The following is an 18326-nucleotide window of genomic DNA, read 5'->3' as shown; positions in this document are numbered from 1 at the left end:
CCTTTGGGTGGGCCCCTCAGAGTGCAGCTAAGCTACTGATTATTGAATTTTTTTTTTCATGGCGCAAAGTATTTTATGCTAGTAGTAAATACAGACTGATATGTTTAGCACTGTTTTAATCAGACTGAACTCGAATGTCATCTGAGTGCGGTCCGATGTTTTCCACGACCCATAGATATAAATACTGAGTGCCATCCGAAATCGGAGACAGCCGATGCATGCTACGATTTTTCCGATTCATTGAATAACATGGGGATGAGTGCGATCTGTCAAAATAACAGATAGCTGTCGTCTGATTATTACGGTCATGTGCATGAGCCCTTATTGCGGGAATACCAGACAAGTCAAGCAAATAAAATGCAAATTGTTAATCCAACTTGATTTATTTTTCCACCAGACATCATACTCTGGGAGGGCATTATGTACATTTCATCAAAAATAAGTGTTAAAAAACTAAACAATTAACATCTTTATTTACATGTAGATTAAGGGGGGCTAAAGTTGAGCAGGACAGTATACAATGATCTGAAAAATAGAGCTTTTTCTCAACTCAAAAACTGAAATACAGAAAATCATTCTTCCAAATAATTCCTGCTATTCAAAATATAGAAATTTTGGTAAATCTTTGTAGGCGGATCTGTTCCTTCCATCACCATTATTTTAAAGTTGTCTAGTTTTGAAAACTAATTTTCATATTCGTTATTAATTAATAGATTGCAATCACTTATTCAGTATACCTTGTGTATCACTTACACTTAAACAATTCTAAGTATGTTGAAGATGCTCATCTCTTGGCCAGATTGAAGACTGGTTACAAAGAGCTTCTCTTCCTCTGGAGGATCTGACCTGCTATCTTGCATTACACAGACAACACATTACTTTAATGTACAATGTATAATGCTTAATTTATTCTTTGGAGACGCTGCTAGAGAACTGAAACTTCACAGATAAGAATTGACCACTGGTGGTCGCAGCAAAGGGTCACTTTCCAGTAAGCAAATTGTCAAACAGAATGTCCAAACCAAAGAAACACTTTAACAATCCATAACATTACACTGAACATTAGCTAAGCATCTCACCAACGTATCTAATCACATCTGGCCCTACAGAAGATTGTCCCATATCCATAGCTTCCTTGACCCAAGAGTGAAACTTTGCAAGCAGCTAGAGTAGGGGTAACGGCAATATCTCATATTTTTAGGTTTTGAGCTGATAGGATAGTGGAAATCATTTTCATGCTATTTGTCATCCAAAAGCTTATTAGTGATGACGTCTCTGAAAAACAAAAGTCCCCAAGGAACAATAGCCCAGCTGCTACTCTATTCTGCCCTCCACAAGGCACTAAGAGTGAATGGTCGCCCAATCTTTGCTCGCGTAGAGTAAATGTAGGAACTTTAGAAGGCGCTAGGACAATATTTATTAATCTTGGCACTAAGAAGCTCTTCTGTGTTCTCGTTGGGATTGTCGAAAACTATTTTCTATGACTCATGACAAGAGGAGATTACTGGGGCTTCCTCGCTTTATGTAACGTCCGTCCTGTGGCTATGGTGATCTCAGCCAGAATTCACAGCTACTGTTATTTTCATATTATGAACTACATCTTTTTTTTCCTAAAAAAAAAAAAATACCAAAATCTTCTTTTCCACATTTTTCCCAAGACGTGTAAAAAAAGCAGCCTGCAATCTTTTGTAGTCTGCATGTTCCCATCTCTGGGATCCTGGAGGACTTCAATGTCGGGTCTTCCCTTCCCCCTCTAGCACTAATTAGCACTCCAGTGTCCCCCACAATCCATGTCCTATGTGCAGCTGCCTCACAGCTGGCCTGAGGAAAACCAGCTGACCGGCTACGTCTATGACCCACGTGTGGACTAAGGCTGCAACAACAAGGAAAATGCATTTTACAGAACCACTGTGCAGTCCTAAAGGGAATCTGTCAGACTGATCCACCCACCAAACGCTTTATATGGCCACGTTGCATTCTGAAAGGTAATGCCATCCATAGCTTTATTCGTGTAATCTGTTTCTCCCTAACTGAAAAAGAAAATAAAATAGTAAGTATTAAATCACACTTTTTTAAGTGCTCTGGGAGCATCAAAGCACTTCCTGAGCCAAAGCCTCCCTTGCTCTATTTCCAACCAATTCCCACCTTTCTCTGCTTAACTAATAGCTCACTGACTGTGTAGTCAGACCAGTGAGCTGTCAGTCTAGCAGAGGAAGGTGGGGTTGAGCTGGAATAGAGCCTAGGAAGCAGAGGCTTGCAAAGTGCTTTGACAATCCTAGAGCACTTAAGCCTCATTTGCATATGATTTACAACAGTATTTTTTCAGTCCGGGAGCAATAGACTGCAAGTAAAGGTATGGATTACATTATCTTTCAGAGAACCATATAAATAGTTTGGAGGAGGGAGGACAGAGGTTGGTGCTGACAGACTCCCTTTAATGTGTTACCGTTCCCTCATGAGTGAGGAGGGGTGTAACTAGAATTTGCAGGATCCTTAGCAAAATGAAATCTGTCTCGACCACCAAGTGGCAAGCGACTGAAAAAGCAGCATAAGACTGGGATCACAAAATCGCTTATCTACATCCAAAAAAATGACGATGGTCATCCGCATGCAATCCGTGTGTCCGTTACCATCTGTACGTCAGGTGCTTTTACAGATACATAAAAAATATAAAGATTGGAAACTGTATTTGTCTGTTATTATTTATTATATTTCTCATGTAAAAATTGGATGTCATATGGATGAAAAAATAATATATTTTTTCTGGATGTAAAATATATGATTTTGCATCCACTTGTATGAACCCTACATAAACCTTGAGGCCCTAAAGCCATAGCTACAGCTATGGCCGTATAACCCCCATGTAGTTATGGGGTCTTCAATCTGAATACATTAGTAAACTCTGTATTATGCATAATGTATATGGCGGAAATATCACCACTATTGGGAATAAGGTGTGAAACTTCTAAGATGTCCACAGCCCCATGTGCTGGCTATATTACAATGTCTATTACCATGAATTGAAGTGTGTCTAACGTTCCTGCCAGTAGAAACTGATTGCCGTATGGCACCGGTGGGCTAGCTGGCCCATGCAGGGACTAGACATGTACAGAGACCAATGGAGCCGGGTTTGTTCCTAGAGTCAGCTGTATAGAAGAAAACCTGGAAATACACATGTGCGGCCCATACTGTAATGAGCCCAGGGATCTTGGCTTGGTTGCCATACTTGCCAATAAAGTATTCGATTTTGTATTAGTTTGGTCAGTTTTAGATTTTATTTCAGTGCACACTAATAATACAACCTAGGAAAGATTTTAATAAACACTCCCCATGACAGACGACACGGCCATTATGGGTCTCATGAGACCAGGTGCCTACTGCCGAACAGCCCTGCTCAGCGTCCCACACACTAATGGTGGAGCAGTCACCTCCTTGCTCCACCATTCAATCAGGGGGTCTGGCACAGCAGGCACGATGGTGTCACGAAATGGCGCCTGCTGAGGCTCAGCCTGAACAACAGCACAGACTGGGCCAGAGCAACCTAGAAACAAGACTACATGAGCTTTTTTTTTTTTTTTGCTGCATCAGTATATTTTTCAGTGATGGGAGAAAGGGAACTATATTGTATCGCGGGACACTGTGTGTGTATTATTCTGTACTGGGGGTATCAGAATTGTGGGGGCATAGTGGGAACATCATTCTGTATTGGATGGCACCACACTATATTGGGGACATACTGTTAGTATCACACCGTATTGGGAGCATGGTACTGTATTTGGGGCACTGTAGGGGCATCATGTGTGAGGAGCACTGTGGGGGCATTATACGGTATGGGGGAAAGCACTTTAGGGGGAACAGAAGTTGCAGGGGAATTCTTACTGGATGTAGGCTTATTATTATGTGGCGAGGCACTGGGGGGGCGCCATACTCAATATTCTAGAGGAGAACAGTCCAATCAGCATGTGACTGCCAGTCTGCAAATCGAACACACACAGTCACATGACCGCCCATCCGCTAGGTGTAGGGTCGGTGGGTCGGGCTGAGGGGTGGTCCCTCTGGATACCGCGCAGTGATGTACAGACACAAGATGAGGCAGGTTTCGGGTACAACAGGTCCAAGTTTATTTTCCCACCGTCCGACTGACGGCCCTCACAGTACACCACAATATCTCCTTCATGGCCATCCATATCCAGGGTCGCTTCACACACACCGTAATTTACACCGGGGACGTGCATGTACACACCGTCCACTCTTCACTCTTCGACGCTCCTGACAGATCCGTCACTGTGGCGCCTTAGGCCCGTAAACCAACAGTACTTTTACTGATCAGTCGTCTCTCAATACGGTATGCTTTACCTCTGTGCCTCGTCTATACTGCGGTACTTTTGTGTCAGGACCACCCCCTGACTTTCTCTCTCCTCAGTCCCCGTGGTTTGGTTTCCTCACAGTGCACAAACTGTCGTAGTCTTCCTGTCACTTGACCTCCCCCTGGGGACTGGAACTTTCTGGAACCCTCCTGTCAAATTTATATCATTCCCGGTTCCCTGTAACTCCGCCCCCCCATGACCAACGGTTTCCTAAGCCCTAAGCTGATGTCAAGCCCTTCACTCACACTCCTCCCTGCCCTCTAATGGTCAGCCCAAGTTATTGCATGTCCACTACACTGTCTTAGCTGTTTCCCCCACTGTGATAACTGACACCTGTCTAAACTGTGCAAACCTTCCTTTCCCTATTCTGACAAGTCTGTCCGTCCGTCAGGTCACCTTCCCTACATAAGGAGTACAGGGAAATGACTCTGACATGATTTGGCAGTTTGCAGTCACAAAGAGTGACTCTTAGACTCGACAACCCCTTTAAAGCAACCTGTCCTCAGATTCATGCTACTCGAACCACAAGCAACATGACTCAATGTGCGATTGCATTCATATGTTTTAGGCCGGAGTCACACTACAGCGAGATACGGCTGAGTCTCGCAGGTTAAAACCAAGCTCTGGCACCAGGACTCCGGAGCGGAGCGTGCAGCTCCATGTATTGCTGTGCGGCTGCACGCTCCGCTCCGGAGTGCCAGCGCCAGAGCTTGGTTTTAACCTGCGAGACTCGGCCGTATCTCGGTGTAGTGTGACTCCGGCCTTACTCTGAAACACTGCAAAATATCAGAGAAAACATATTTTGAAAAGCCAGCTGGGGACTAGGAGTCTCGGCTGACTAGTCTGACTGAGTCCTGAGCCAACTTCCCCCCGCCCAGATCCCTTTGACTGACAGGTCTCTCTATGACGATAATACATAGGGATAGATCGGGATAGATCAGTCAGTCAATGAAGCAGCACAGCGAGAAGCCATCCCAGGACCGGCCTCGGACTAGTCAGCGAAGACACACATGCCCCTTTTAATTGTTGAATTTACTCCTTTTTTGCCTAGTTTTTGATGTAAAGTGCTGCAGAATATGTCGGCGCTATAGAAATAAAATTTATTATTATGTCTTTTACCTGTTTGCTTTTAATTCTTCTTTACGTTTGTGCCTTTTTTTCAGTCTATTTTATGTGTTCTCTTTTTCTTTTTAATATGCTCACCACTGTGGGTGGTGTATGGAGTTTCCTGATGTTTTTGACTGATTAATCAATTGTAACTTTTTAGCAGCAAAATTTGTTGTAGATGTAACTCAGTTCCCACCTGGAGTGTTTATATGTGCCTAGTTTTTGCACCTTTTCTAAAATGTGCAACTTTTTCCACTAAGGCCTCGCTCACACTGGCATATAACACGGCCGAGTGCTAGCTGATGTTTTATTGGATAGCACTCGGGCTAATGTTATACTATAGGGCAGTGCAGAAGAGTGATTATTTTCTAATGCGGATTCGGCATGAGAAATCAATGGCAGCATGCTGCCATTGTCAGAGAGACTCGGCTCACACGCACCTATGCCAGTCTATGGGTGCGTGTGAAACATTGGACTGCACTCAGATGTCATCCCAGTGCAGTCTGATATAAGCCGAGACAGGCAATGGAGGAGATAGAGAAATTACTTTTTCCATCTCCTCCGCACCTGTGCTGCGATTATCTCATTCGGGAGGATTGGAGCACAGAGAACTGACACTCGAGTGTCAGCTGAGGGCCATTAGCATATCGCGTCCTGTGCTCTTACATCTGATGCTATACGCTTGTGTGACTCGAGGCTAAAAAGAAGCAAAAAAAGGTTAAGGCTATGTACCCAAGTATGCAGAAAAAAACAGACTCCTTCCCAGGAAAAACGCACTTTTTTTGTGCGATATTTGCGCATTTTTTGGGCTTTTTTACAGGAGCATCCTCTTGCTCATAGAATATAGTTAGAAATGCAAATTTGTCCGCGAAATTAATGAGCATGCTGCGTTTTTTACCGCGATGCGTTTTTTTCGTGGGAAAAAACGCATCAATATGCACAAAAGGTACAGAATTCATTAAAATGAATGGAATGCTTCTGATAAGTGTTTTTGCTAGTAAAAATGCATAAAAACACAAAAAAACTCTTACGTGGGTACACAGCCTAAAGAGCATTTTTTTTTTTACTTAGAGTAAAATTCATGAACTGTGTGCACCATTTTGAAGAATTTGTCACAAAAAACACAATGCATACTACAATACAAAAAATAAAAGTGACTTAGAAAATGCAAATGATGAATCTGGGTCATAGTCCCTGACAGACTTTACCAATATGTTTACTCCCAAACTCGGCAGCATTTCTGAGTAAAACATCCCTCACAGCAGTCGTGCAGCCAATGTCTGAATCATCCAGTCTGTGCTTTGGGCAGCATAGTGATAGTTTTATTTCTATATCACCAACATATTGCGCAGCACTTTACAAACCAGTATGAATCTGATAACACGTTACTTTATAGGGAATATATCACTGGGTTTTTACCACCTAATCTGAGAGCAGTGTGATATAGGGGCTGAGACCCTGATTACAGCTGTGTGTAACTTACAGGGCTGCTTGGTGTAGTTTTCATAAACTCACTGTGTTATCAGCAGATTATCACTGGAGGACTCGTAAACCTGTTACCATGTAGTCCTCAATATTTATGAGCTCTGTATAACCCCACCCCCATCACTGATTGGCAGATTTCTGCCTATGCACAGTGTACACAGCAAGCTGCCAATCAGTGATGTGGGTGGGGTTATACACAGCTCCAGAGTCTGAGAACTGCTAGATCTGCAGCAGAACAAAAAATGATTAGCGTTTTGTATACCCGTCTTGATCCAGAGTCCGCAGGAGTAACGTGTGTCAAATAAAAAGGGAATCTCATATTTTTACCCCCTAATCTGAGAGCAGGATAATGTACAGATGAGACCCCAATTCAAGTGATGTGTCACTTACTGGGCTACTTGCAGTAGATTATCACTAGAGCAGGGTTCCCCAACTCCAGTCCTCAAGGCCCACCAACAGATCATGTTTTCAGGATTTCCTTAGTATTGCTCAGGTGATAATTGCTCCACCTGTGCAATACAAAGGAAATCCTGAAAACATGATCTGTTGGTGGGCCTTGAGGACTGGAGTTGGGGAACCCTGCACTAGAGGACTAGGAAACCTGTAGTCCTCCATAGTCATGAGTTGTGTATAACACCACTCTCACCATTGATTGGCAGTTTTCTGCCTATGCAAGTGTACACACAAAGCTGTCAATCAGTGGTGGGGGCTGAGTGATACAGAACTTCCTCATTAAAAGATCTGGTAAATCATCAGCAGATAAAAGAGCAACTTTATCAAAGCTACAGCAAGCAGCCCAGTAAGTGATATATTACTGGAATCTGGGTTTCTGCCCCTACATTATGCTGCTCTCAGATGGGGTACCAAAAACCTGATGACAGATTCCCTTTAAAACAGCCACACAAGCCACATATTGGAGATAATAAAAGTCAGGGATCATGCACTTGGCCGCATTATGGCGTGCTACAGATCCATAATATGGTATTCATATAATTCTATGGACCTAGGCTTGGACTGTCCCACAGGAGAACAGGAGAATCCTCTGGTGGGTCCCTGTGCAGGAGTAATCCACCACCATCTTATATGATCAGTCCTTTGCACTATACACTTAAATCACTATGTACAGACACAGTCGGCATCTTATTCATTTAATAATCTACCTGGTTCATAATTCTATAAATTTATGATTGAGGATAATGTCACATTTTCATGTAGCTGAAAAGTGGGGCCCTGGATTTGGTTACTGGTGGGCCTTGTCTCTAGCACAAGCAATCCCATGTGCAGAAGACCCTAAATCTGAATAATAAAGGGTTTTTTTTGCATTAACAGTCATGAAAAATGAATATCTGCCGGTATTTATCAATGTGCTTCAAAAATGAGTAAGTCAGTTCTTTTGCAACATTTATATAGTCTTTGCCTGTATTTCTGCTGCAGCTGACATCGTCATTTCATTTCCCTCCCACTGCTGCGGACAAGAAGCTTTTGTATAGATCCAGCCTTGCTGGAATTTGAATCAGTACATATACAGATCCGCCAGTAAGTACAAAGACCCTGCAATATTCAAGGGCTTTACCACCTGCACCAGTCTCATTGATAACCACAGTGGCTCACTTCATAGTCGCACTTTTGTACCATAATACCTAGTACATACAGAACAAATGTGTAATAATAGCATAAAAACAAAGAAGAGAGATGTAACCCCTTAATGACCGCCAATACGTCTTTTTACTGACCTGAGATATAAGAGAATAGCATCCCCATACAGGTGACAATCCAGCAGCTGTCGGCTGTACACTATAGCTGACAACTTGTTGTATCACAAACGATCAGTGCTGTCAGCGTCCACATCTGTTTAACCCCTTAGTTGCTGCTGTCAAAAGTGACTACATCAAATAAATGGTTAATAAATTGTGGGGGCTTCCGCTTTAATCTAATTGACACACCGAGATCATGATTGTGTGGTCCTGATGTTTGTCATAGCAGTTCATGCCCAAATAGCGGCCTTAGAGTCTCCCGGCTGTAGCGGTCAGTTCAGAAGTTACTGACATTTTGGTGGTAAACAAACACTTTTTCATTCCTGCTATACCACTGTGTATTAATTCCTGAAAATCAACTGAAGGGTTAATAAACTCCCTGACAGAAGTTTTCAATTTGTCAAGGGGTGCTGTTTTTAAAATTGTATCACTTTTTGGGGTTTTCCAATATATAGCACCCCCAAAGTCACTTCAAACCTGGAGAGGTCCCTCAAAAAAATAAATTTTGTAACTTTCCTTGAAAAAATGATAAAATACTGCTAAATTTTTAAACCTCCTAAAAGGCTAACAAAATAAATTAGCGTTTTAAAAATGGAGCTGATGTAAAGCCAATATGTTGGAAATGTTATTTATTAATGTTTTTGTGTGGTATGACTATCTGGATTAAAGGGATAATTATTCAAAGTTTGAAAATTGGAATTTTTTTTACATTTTTGTCAAGTTTCTGATATTTTTTTATAAATAAACACAAAATATATCAATCTAAATTTACCATTATCATAAATTATAATGTGCCACGAAAAAACATTCTCAAAATCAATGGGATTTGTTGACAGGCAGGGAAGATTTAACATTACTTTTAAACAAGTACATGTATCATTTAAGTATAAAAGAAGAATAATTAAAAATTGTATTAGGGAGCTAATAAAGCTCTTGTCACGGGTTTACCGTGACAGAGAGGGGCCAGAACACAGCAGTACTGAATAGAAGCACTTCAACTTTATAATAAAGGGAATCTGTCACCCCTTTTTTGGAATATGAGATGCTGGCACCAACATCAGGGGCTTACCTACAGCATTCTGTAGTGCTGTAGATAAGCCCCCTATGTAACCTGAAAGATAAGAAAAAAAGAGTTAGATTATACTCACCCCGGCGTCCGGTCCGATGGGTGTCGCGTCCAGTCCGGTGCCTCCCATCTTCATACGAGGCCGTCCTCTTCTTTCCTTCCTGTCGTGGCTCCGGCACAGGCGCACTGCTCTGCCCTGTTGAGGGCAGAGTCCTGCAGGTGCCAGGATAGGTCCGGCTCCTGCACACTGCAGTTTTCTGCTATCCCCTCAACAGTGCGCCTGCGCCGGAGCCACGACAGGAAGGAAAGAAGAGGATGGCCTCGTATGAAGATGGGAGGCACTGGACCGCAACACCCATCGGACCAATACCGGACCGCTCCCCTGTGAGTATATTATAATAAAGTCCCCCATCCTCTCCTATTTAGATTGCCTACCTTTTCTACCCAGTGTTCTCCTCTGTTGTCTGTGAGTTCATATTTGTGTGATTGTATATTCATTATCCCTGTTCATTATCCCTGTACGTCCTTCCTTGTTTGTCTGATTTGTGTATATACATACACTATTCCTCGCCAGTTCCCTTGTAGGGGACAGATAAGGGCTGATTCAGGAGTACAGCAAAGCACGAGACCCCGACGTCTTCACCATCTGAAGCAATCTGTCGAGCAGGTGTAGCTGGGGCTCCCCTAGTGTTAGAGACAGGATAGGAGCCCCTGGACCTGGGACACTCGACAACAGAATTGTGACAGCGCTCCTACTAACTCCTCTAAATTACTGCTGTCAGGTTCCCTTTAATATCAGTGGGTTTCCTCTGAATATTCTGGTTTCATTTCACACTCCAAAGACATGTCAATAGAAACAGAAAACTTGGTGTCGCCATTAAAATTCCAATTGCTTTATTTGTGTTTTTTAATTTAATTAAAAAAATCATCATAACAGGACAGTGATACATGTTGTTTTGACTTACTAGTCTTAGTCGGAACATTTAATCGGAACATCATTAACTCTACATGTTACAATTAAGACTTGTAAGTTGAAACGCGTCGACACGTATTGCTATCCTGCTATGACGAGTTTTTAATGAAATTGGAATTTTAACGGAGACACCTTTGGACTAGGTTTGCCTGCCTTGGCTGCCGGTCTCATTGGGCCTCTCTGTTTTTTATATGTGTTTGCGGTACATATAAGATCGGTAAGTTAAATTCTCTATTAATTTTTGCTACTCCAAAGACATACTGATAGAGAATTTAGAGCCCCAATGGGAACCTATAATCTGAGTTACATGATAAGATCAGAAGGTTATGGCCAGAGCAATACATTGAATTTTTCAAAACATTTGACCTATTACAATTGCGCTGTAACTTGGAACTCATATCATGTGAAAAATTTAATTGACTTTTTTTCCAAATATGAATTTGTTTTTTTTTGCTTTTTATAACTTGAATCTGTATTTTTAAATCCCTAAAGAGGTTGTCATCTACTTTCATGTTAGGACGGTCGTTGCTGGATCCTGCAGAAGAGCTCCTGTCCTCTTGAATATGAGCTAATCTGCAGCACTTGGCAGCAACCACTACACATTGAAAGGACCTGTGCAGTGCAGCTCTGTTCAATGTGCTTATACACGGCCACCACCGGAGCTTATAACAGCTGATCAGTGGGCGTTACTGGGTGTCGGACCCCAACCGTTTAGGGTTGTGACCAGACAACCCCCTTAAACTATATGCCTGTAGTGGGTCAAACTAGAATCCATTTTCAAATAGCACATATTAGGTGGGCACTGCTATTACGTGGGGCCTATGAGCTTCAAAGTGAATGTGCATCTCTGCTTGTGAACGCTTTGTAGACACCAACATTTTTGTGACATTGGCATTAAAGTGGGTGTCATTCGTAAAGAAGAATGCTCCTTTAGGCAAGTTGAGTACTTCGCTGTAGGCAGACGGGAAGTGATATAATTACATTTATAGTCCATCCCAACACTTTACCATCTACAACTTGTATAGGGGATTGCAACTGAATCGTTTGCCACAGGCATCTAAAGTGCTAAATGCCCACAGTGATGTTACTATGAGGGGTATTATTTTAGCATTTTGCCCACAGTCCTTGAAAATTCACTTTAACTTGATTTTGGAATAGTTCATTAAAATTGGATAGCATGTCAAACTGCCTACGGAATGGGTAATAACCAAAGTAAGACTAAGCCTGGAGTCACACTGCCATGTTTTTCATGCGATAATCGCATCCGGCACCTCTCCTGACCCGAGCATGACAGCATGATGGATTACTGTGCAGATGTCAAGCTCAGGTCAGGAGAGCAGACAGCCAGTGCGATTTTTACGATGCGATTCTCAGACAAAAAATACGCCTTTGTGTCTCTGCCCTTAAAGGGGTATTCCCATCTCCAGGATCCTATCCCAATATGTAGTTGGTGTAGTAGTAATAATATTAGCAAATACCTCCAATTAGAAATGTAGTATAGTTTTTCTGATTTGTTGTCTCTTTCCTCGTGTGCAGGCATTGCAGGACCTTAGGTATCCATGGTTACGACCACTAGCAACTAGATAACTAACTGTCACTATATCAGTGGTCGTAACCATGGATACCTAAGGTCCTGCAATGCCTGCACATGAGGAAAGAGACAGTGAATCACAAAAACTATACTACATTTCTAATTGGAAATATTTGCTAATACTATTATTATTAGTTACACCTCCTAGATATTGGGATAGGATCTTGCAGATGGGAATACCCCTTTAACAGAGGAATAGCTCGGGAGGCATTGAGCTTCCACTGCTTGGTGGCAGAGGGGCGCTACAACAAGGCACTTTGGATCATGGAGTGATGTTAATCTTCGCCAGGGTGAAGATGAGCTTGACAGTCAGCTGTAGGGGTGTGCCTTCATTTTAAAGGATTTGTTCAGTTTAAAGGGAATCTGTCAGCAAGTTTTTGCAATGTAATCTGAATACAGCAGGAGATAGGGGCTGAAACACATTATTCAGCGATATGTCACTTATCAGGCTGTGTGCTCTTGTTTACTTAGAGTGCATGATTTATCACTAGGAGATTGTCATTGTCAGGTCTGATGTGCACATGACTGGTAGACTGACCCCGCCCCCCTCCTGTGATAAGCAGCTCACTGTCAATAAACAATGTGCTACAGTGCCTGGTGTGGGCGGGATTATCTCTCTGAGCTCTGCTACAGTCTACATCTAAAAACTCTCACTGTGTCACAACTGTTGCACCCAGTGATCTAAGTGACACATTGTTGGAATCAGGGTCTATTTTCCTACATTCTGCTTCTCTCAGATGAGGTAGCAAAATCCTGGTGACCAATTCACTTTCAACAATCCCAGCTCAGATTCCCAATCCTGCTATCAGAGCCTAGAAAGGTTTCACCCCGGTAGTGCATCAATCAGATACTTGAAGAGAAGCAGCATGCTCAGTAAAAGCATGATGGCATAATACCCCAATATTATCAATGGATGCCCATACAATCTGGTATTTGCGGGAAGTCTTCCTGAAATAGAGTTGGCTTCAGTTATTAGCAGATAATCTGTATAGGAGCATTGCTTCGGCAGTACGAGACTCCATGATATATCATTGGCTGCGGAGACGCACCCTGCAATGGTCCCGCAGCCGCTTACGTCACTATGAGATGTCACTAGGTGGACACATTAATAAGATATACAGGTGTTCTGTACAGAGAATATGATGGCACACAGACCCCCATCTTACTCACCCACAATGTGGACTGAGGGCAGACCGGTATATACTGTATACGGAATACGACAATTACACTCACCACTCCTATATATAACTCCCACCGCATCACTGACCCCTAATCCGCTGGGACCTGCGGTTTCACTGCGGCTTGGAACATTTTATGTGTTTGGAAAGTCCATGGCTGGGATTGCACTCACTAATGAGCGCCCCAGTGAGATCTACTCTAGGCGCACAGATCTTTTACGAAGGACGGAGCATTGATGCACAAAAATGTCATCGGAAATAAAAGCAATGAAAAGGAAACATTGTGGGGAAATCTTGTTTTAGAAGAACATCCTCAGTTTTACCAAATGTAGTGGTCCTGCCATTATTGTCGCATCGTTCTGCGACGTCTCCCAGTACAAATGACTTCTCTAAAGCATTGATTCCGAACAAGCCCAGGTTTTCTGCAGGCGATGATCGCTGATAGGGTTAAGGGAGTACAATCCCCAGCAGTGTGGGGGCAGAGGAGCCATTATGTACAAGGAGACCCTGCTCATGCTTAACCCTTTACTGAATGCAGACAGCAGAGGACCCCTGGGCAAGGACAATATATGGGCCTCATAATGCACAGTTCCTCCTGCTTTGAAGGTGGAAGCGGGCCCCTTTACCTCCTGGGCCCCTGAGGGGCCGCACAGGTTGCCTCAATGGCATGTCCACCAACCATTCCTACTCATCATTATTCCATTTCACCTGACACCAAGGTTCTGGCTTCTCTTACTTTTTATACCCCAATTGGTACTTTACCAATTCTTGCCCGAAGAGCTGACACTCCAAACGTCCTGCGGGAGGGATTAATGTAATAAACGTTACCGAAATACTGACCTGAGATCAGTGAGGTGACCTCTTGCACAGCCCAGCAGAGAAGAATGAGAAGGAGCCACATCTTGAGTGTGCAGATAGGTGGATTTATCTCTGGAGATTGGGGGGCAGCATGCTCCTGTAGGGGTCCAGGAGGCAGGGGTCCAGGATTTGGTGTCCTTTGTGATCTGCTAGTTCTACATGTGCCCTCGGTGAGGGAGATGTGCCGGATGGGGTTTGTAGTGCACCATAGGAGGGATCATTGCTTGCTACGTCCCTGTCTCCTGGAGCAATACATCTGGGTATCTGTTCTGGCCTCTGGTGACACAATGTAGCCCACATCCAGGAGATACTCCAACTCTTTTGTCTCTTGTCATCTGTTTCTTGTCTAGGGCTCTCAAGTTCACAGACCCTCCTCCTGCACCCAAGTCTCCCCTCCTTTTGTGCTGCCTCCTATCCCTTGTCCTTCCCACACTCTCTTTGCTTTCCTTGTCTTTCATCTGTCCCTCTCTACCGCCCCCTTTTCATCATGCAGATCTTTATGGAGTGGTTACTGGCACTTTTTTTTTTCACCATGCATTACTTTTATTTTTTTTTTATTATTTTGATTATTAGTTATTCTAAGCGGAAATACCTCCAGCTTTTTAACATTTATATCCACTTAATAGATGATCTTCCTATTTTCTTATTGTTTGGAATGGTCAGTTCAGCAGGAGAATCTGACAGATGCTTCAGGCTTGATCTGTGCTGCCATCTGGTGGCTACTTCTGAAAAAAAAAATCTTTTGAATGTGAGCAATGCTATAGAAATATCGAGGTCTAGGCCAAGGGGTAGGCAATTAATTTTCCAGAGGGGCCACATGTGAAATCATGACTGTTGTAGAAGTCCGAACCAATAGGCTAAAATTAATTCTGCTCAATATTAATATTAACATATCAGTTATAATTTTTATTTTATATTAATACTAGCTTGGCCCGTGCAAAATTTTCTCACATTGGTCATCGGGAGCGCAATCAATTTTCAGAAAAAGCGCTATTTGTAAGCGCGAAACGCGCGTCGGAGACTTCCTTACAACCGTGGGCAGCTGAGCACCACTAGGTAAGCGTTCTGACTGTGTGACTACTTTGCCACTATGGCACGATTATGTACTGTTGAACGTTTACCGCTTTCCTCACCCCTACTATGCTAAGCCTATGTTGGGCTATGTTGGGAGCCTCCTGCCATCTCAGACCCATTATGGTCATGATAGGATTTTATACAGGCAGCAGTACTTTACCTATATCCCATAAGGGCTGTTTTACTGTGGGTGGTTTAGCATGACGGTGCTCTTCTGATTATCCCCACTTATCTCCTTTCCTGGCTTGTGGCATCATATTTTATGTGCAACTGTACCATGATCATTGTGTGTTTTTATATACACTTGTTAGAATAAAAATTCATATTTTCATAAACAAAAAAATCTTTGGATTCAATCACTCCGTTTCTCCTTGTTTATTTATACATGCTCATGGAGTGGAACCACTTACTATGGCAGACCATATATTTAGGTTACTGCCATTTGCTTTTTGCAAAGTATTGGGCTATTGTGTCTTACTAGGTGTTTATATATGTAGATTGGTAATACAATAAATTGTTTTGATAAGTAGAGGCCAAAAAATGTCTTCTGGTTGAGGTGCCACCTGCAGGTCATTGTGTCTTTCTGCAGGTTTATGAAAATGAATGTTTAAATCGTATTTAGTGATAAAATCGTGAATGTGTGGTTTGTTTGGCGCTTTTCTTGCTGAAGGGAGCAAGTTTACCTTTCAAATGGTGTATCATTTGTGTGTGTGGGTGTATCGTGTGTGTGTGTGTGGGGCGAAAAAGCAGTGCATGTATACAAATGTGTTGGTAGTGTGCTTTGGGGTACTGTGGTGCCACCTGCAGGTCATTTTTCCTAACTGCAGGTTTATGAAGATCAATGTTTAAACTGTATTTTGTGATCAAATCGTTGATGTGTGGTTTGTTTGGCTATTTTCTTGCTGAAGGGGGCAAGTTTACCTTTCAAATGGTGTATCATTTGTGTGTGTGGGTGCAGAATTAACGGGGATACAAAGGATCTCCAAAAAACAGTGTTTAGAAATAATAGAATAGATTAATTGCACTACAAAAAGCACCATTCCAGATTTGTTTTTTTATATTTCACAGCTGGAGTGGTACTTTAATAATTTAGCAGAATTAAGCATACTGACCTCCCTCTCCCCCATATACAGTATGAGTCGAATCACAGCCTCCATATACAGTATGAGCCTACACATATCCCTCTTATATACAGTATGAGCCCCCACATAGCCCCCTATATCCAGTTTGAGCCCACAAATACCCCCTATATACAGTATGAGCACCCACATAACACTCCTATATACAGTATGAGCCCAAACATAGCCTTCCTATATACAGCTTATCCTCCATATAGCCCCTGTGTACAGTATGCACTCTCACATAGACCCCAATTCATAGTATGAGCCCCCACATATCTCCTATATACATTATGAGCCCCATATAGCCCTCCTATATACTGTATGAGTTCTCACACAGCCCCCTATAGTATGAGCCCCCACATAGCCCCCTATATCCAGTTTGAGCCCATACATACCCTCTATATATACAGCATGAGCCCCCACATAGCTCTCCTATTTACAGTATGATCCCAAACATAGGCCTCCTATAAACAGTAAAAGCCTCTACATAGACCCCATGAACAGTATAAACCCTCACATAGACCCCCTATACATAGTATGAGCCCCCACATAACTCCTATACAGGATGAGCCCCCATATAGCCCTCCTATTTGCAGTATGAGCTCTCACATAGCCCAAATTTACAGTATAAACCCCAACATCGCCCCTATATATGAAATAAGCCCACACATAGCCCCTATGTACAGTATGAGCCCTCACATATCCCTCCTATATGCAAACACACACACCTTACACATAAAAAAATACTCACTCATGTTCTGCTGTCAGGAGGTCGTAAAGGGTTAAAAAAAAACAGCCCGGCTTTCCATATATGGCCATAAGGTCACATGGTGAGATGAACAGGTACCAGGTACTGGCCTTGGTAGAGAAGGAGACGTTTTGAGTACAAGAGTAGTCGCTCAGGAAAGCTGAACGCGCAGGTAAGGAAATAGCCAAAGCTTCTGTATATGAGAAACCACAGCTTCAGCTTCTGATAACTGTGTGATAAGGACTGTGTATCTAAGCAGAAGTTGGAGTTCATGAATCACTGCACAATTTATATATGTGCATTATTATACTGGAAAGAAAGTGTGATTGCTGCATTGGAATTGAATCTTCATTAAATCGTTTATCTGGATGTACCTGTATATTCATGCAAGTAAAAGTTATCAACAGGCCCTCTGGCCTCTCTGCTTTCTGGACTATTTGGAGTGCACCACATTACATCACACTACAAGGAAGCAGAGGTTAATTGAGTGCACCCAGGTGTCACAAACTTTAATTTTCTTTTAGTTTTTTCTCCCTGGTATAGCAAAATGGTAACATCTGCACACCACATGGTGTGTGATGTACATCAGAGTAGTATGTGCATTACAATTTTTGGTGTCCACGAACAGGATCCCACTAAATTAAAGGTTTCACAAGGAGCCCCAGTGCATTGTGACTACAGTGCTTGATTATTGAAATATAAATGTGTTTATGGCCACCGTGAGGACAAGCACTGCACCAGAAGCAAGTTCCACCTTCTTCATTCTGCGTCACTCAATTGCAGGACAACGCGCCAAAGAAGAGGAAGTCCCGCCTCGAATACAGCCCATCGCAAAACAGACCTGCGCATAGCAAGTACCACCATTATCCATAGCTACGAGACTGCAGTGCAGCATCAGTGATTCTTGCAGCAGAAGAAAATCGGATCATAGCCGCAATTAAAGGGACAGCACCCCTGGAAGATGTAAGCAAACTTTGTCAGCACCTGATTATAATACCGTACAA

General features: G+C 42.7%; 1 protein-coding gene across 4 annotated transcripts in view; it reads right to left on the bottom strand.

The window, feature by feature from the left end:
* The window catches only part of ADAMTS7 (ADAM metallopeptidase with thrombospondin type 1 motif 7), a 100822-nt gene extending 86070 nt beyond the window's left edge, over positions 1-14752 (bottom strand). For 3 of the 4 annotated variants that reach the window (XM_073568987.1, XM_073568985.1, XM_073568986.1), the window contains exon 1: positions 14362-14752. In XM_073568987.1, the coding sequence (XP_073425088.1) occupies positions 14362-14422 (61 nt within the window). In that variant the 5' untranslated portion in view covers positions 14423-14752. The remainder of the gene's footprint in view (positions 1-14361) is intronic. The other variant, XM_073568984.1, reaches the window with a different exon arrangement.
* Between the last annotated feature and the right edge of the window lie 3574 nt (positions 14753-18326).

The sequence above is a fragment of the Dendrobates tinctorius genome, unplaced genomic scaffold (assembly GCF_039654945.1).
Source record: "Dendrobates tinctorius isolate UK_male_01 unplaced genomic scaffold, ASM3965494v1 ptg000022l, whole genome shotgun sequence".
Lineage (NCBI taxonomy): Eukaryota > Metazoa > Chordata > Amphibia > Anura > Dendrobatidae > Dendrobates > Dendrobates tinctorius.
Note: the sequence above shows the minus strand (reverse complement) of the source record. Positions and strands in the feature narration are given on the sequence as shown.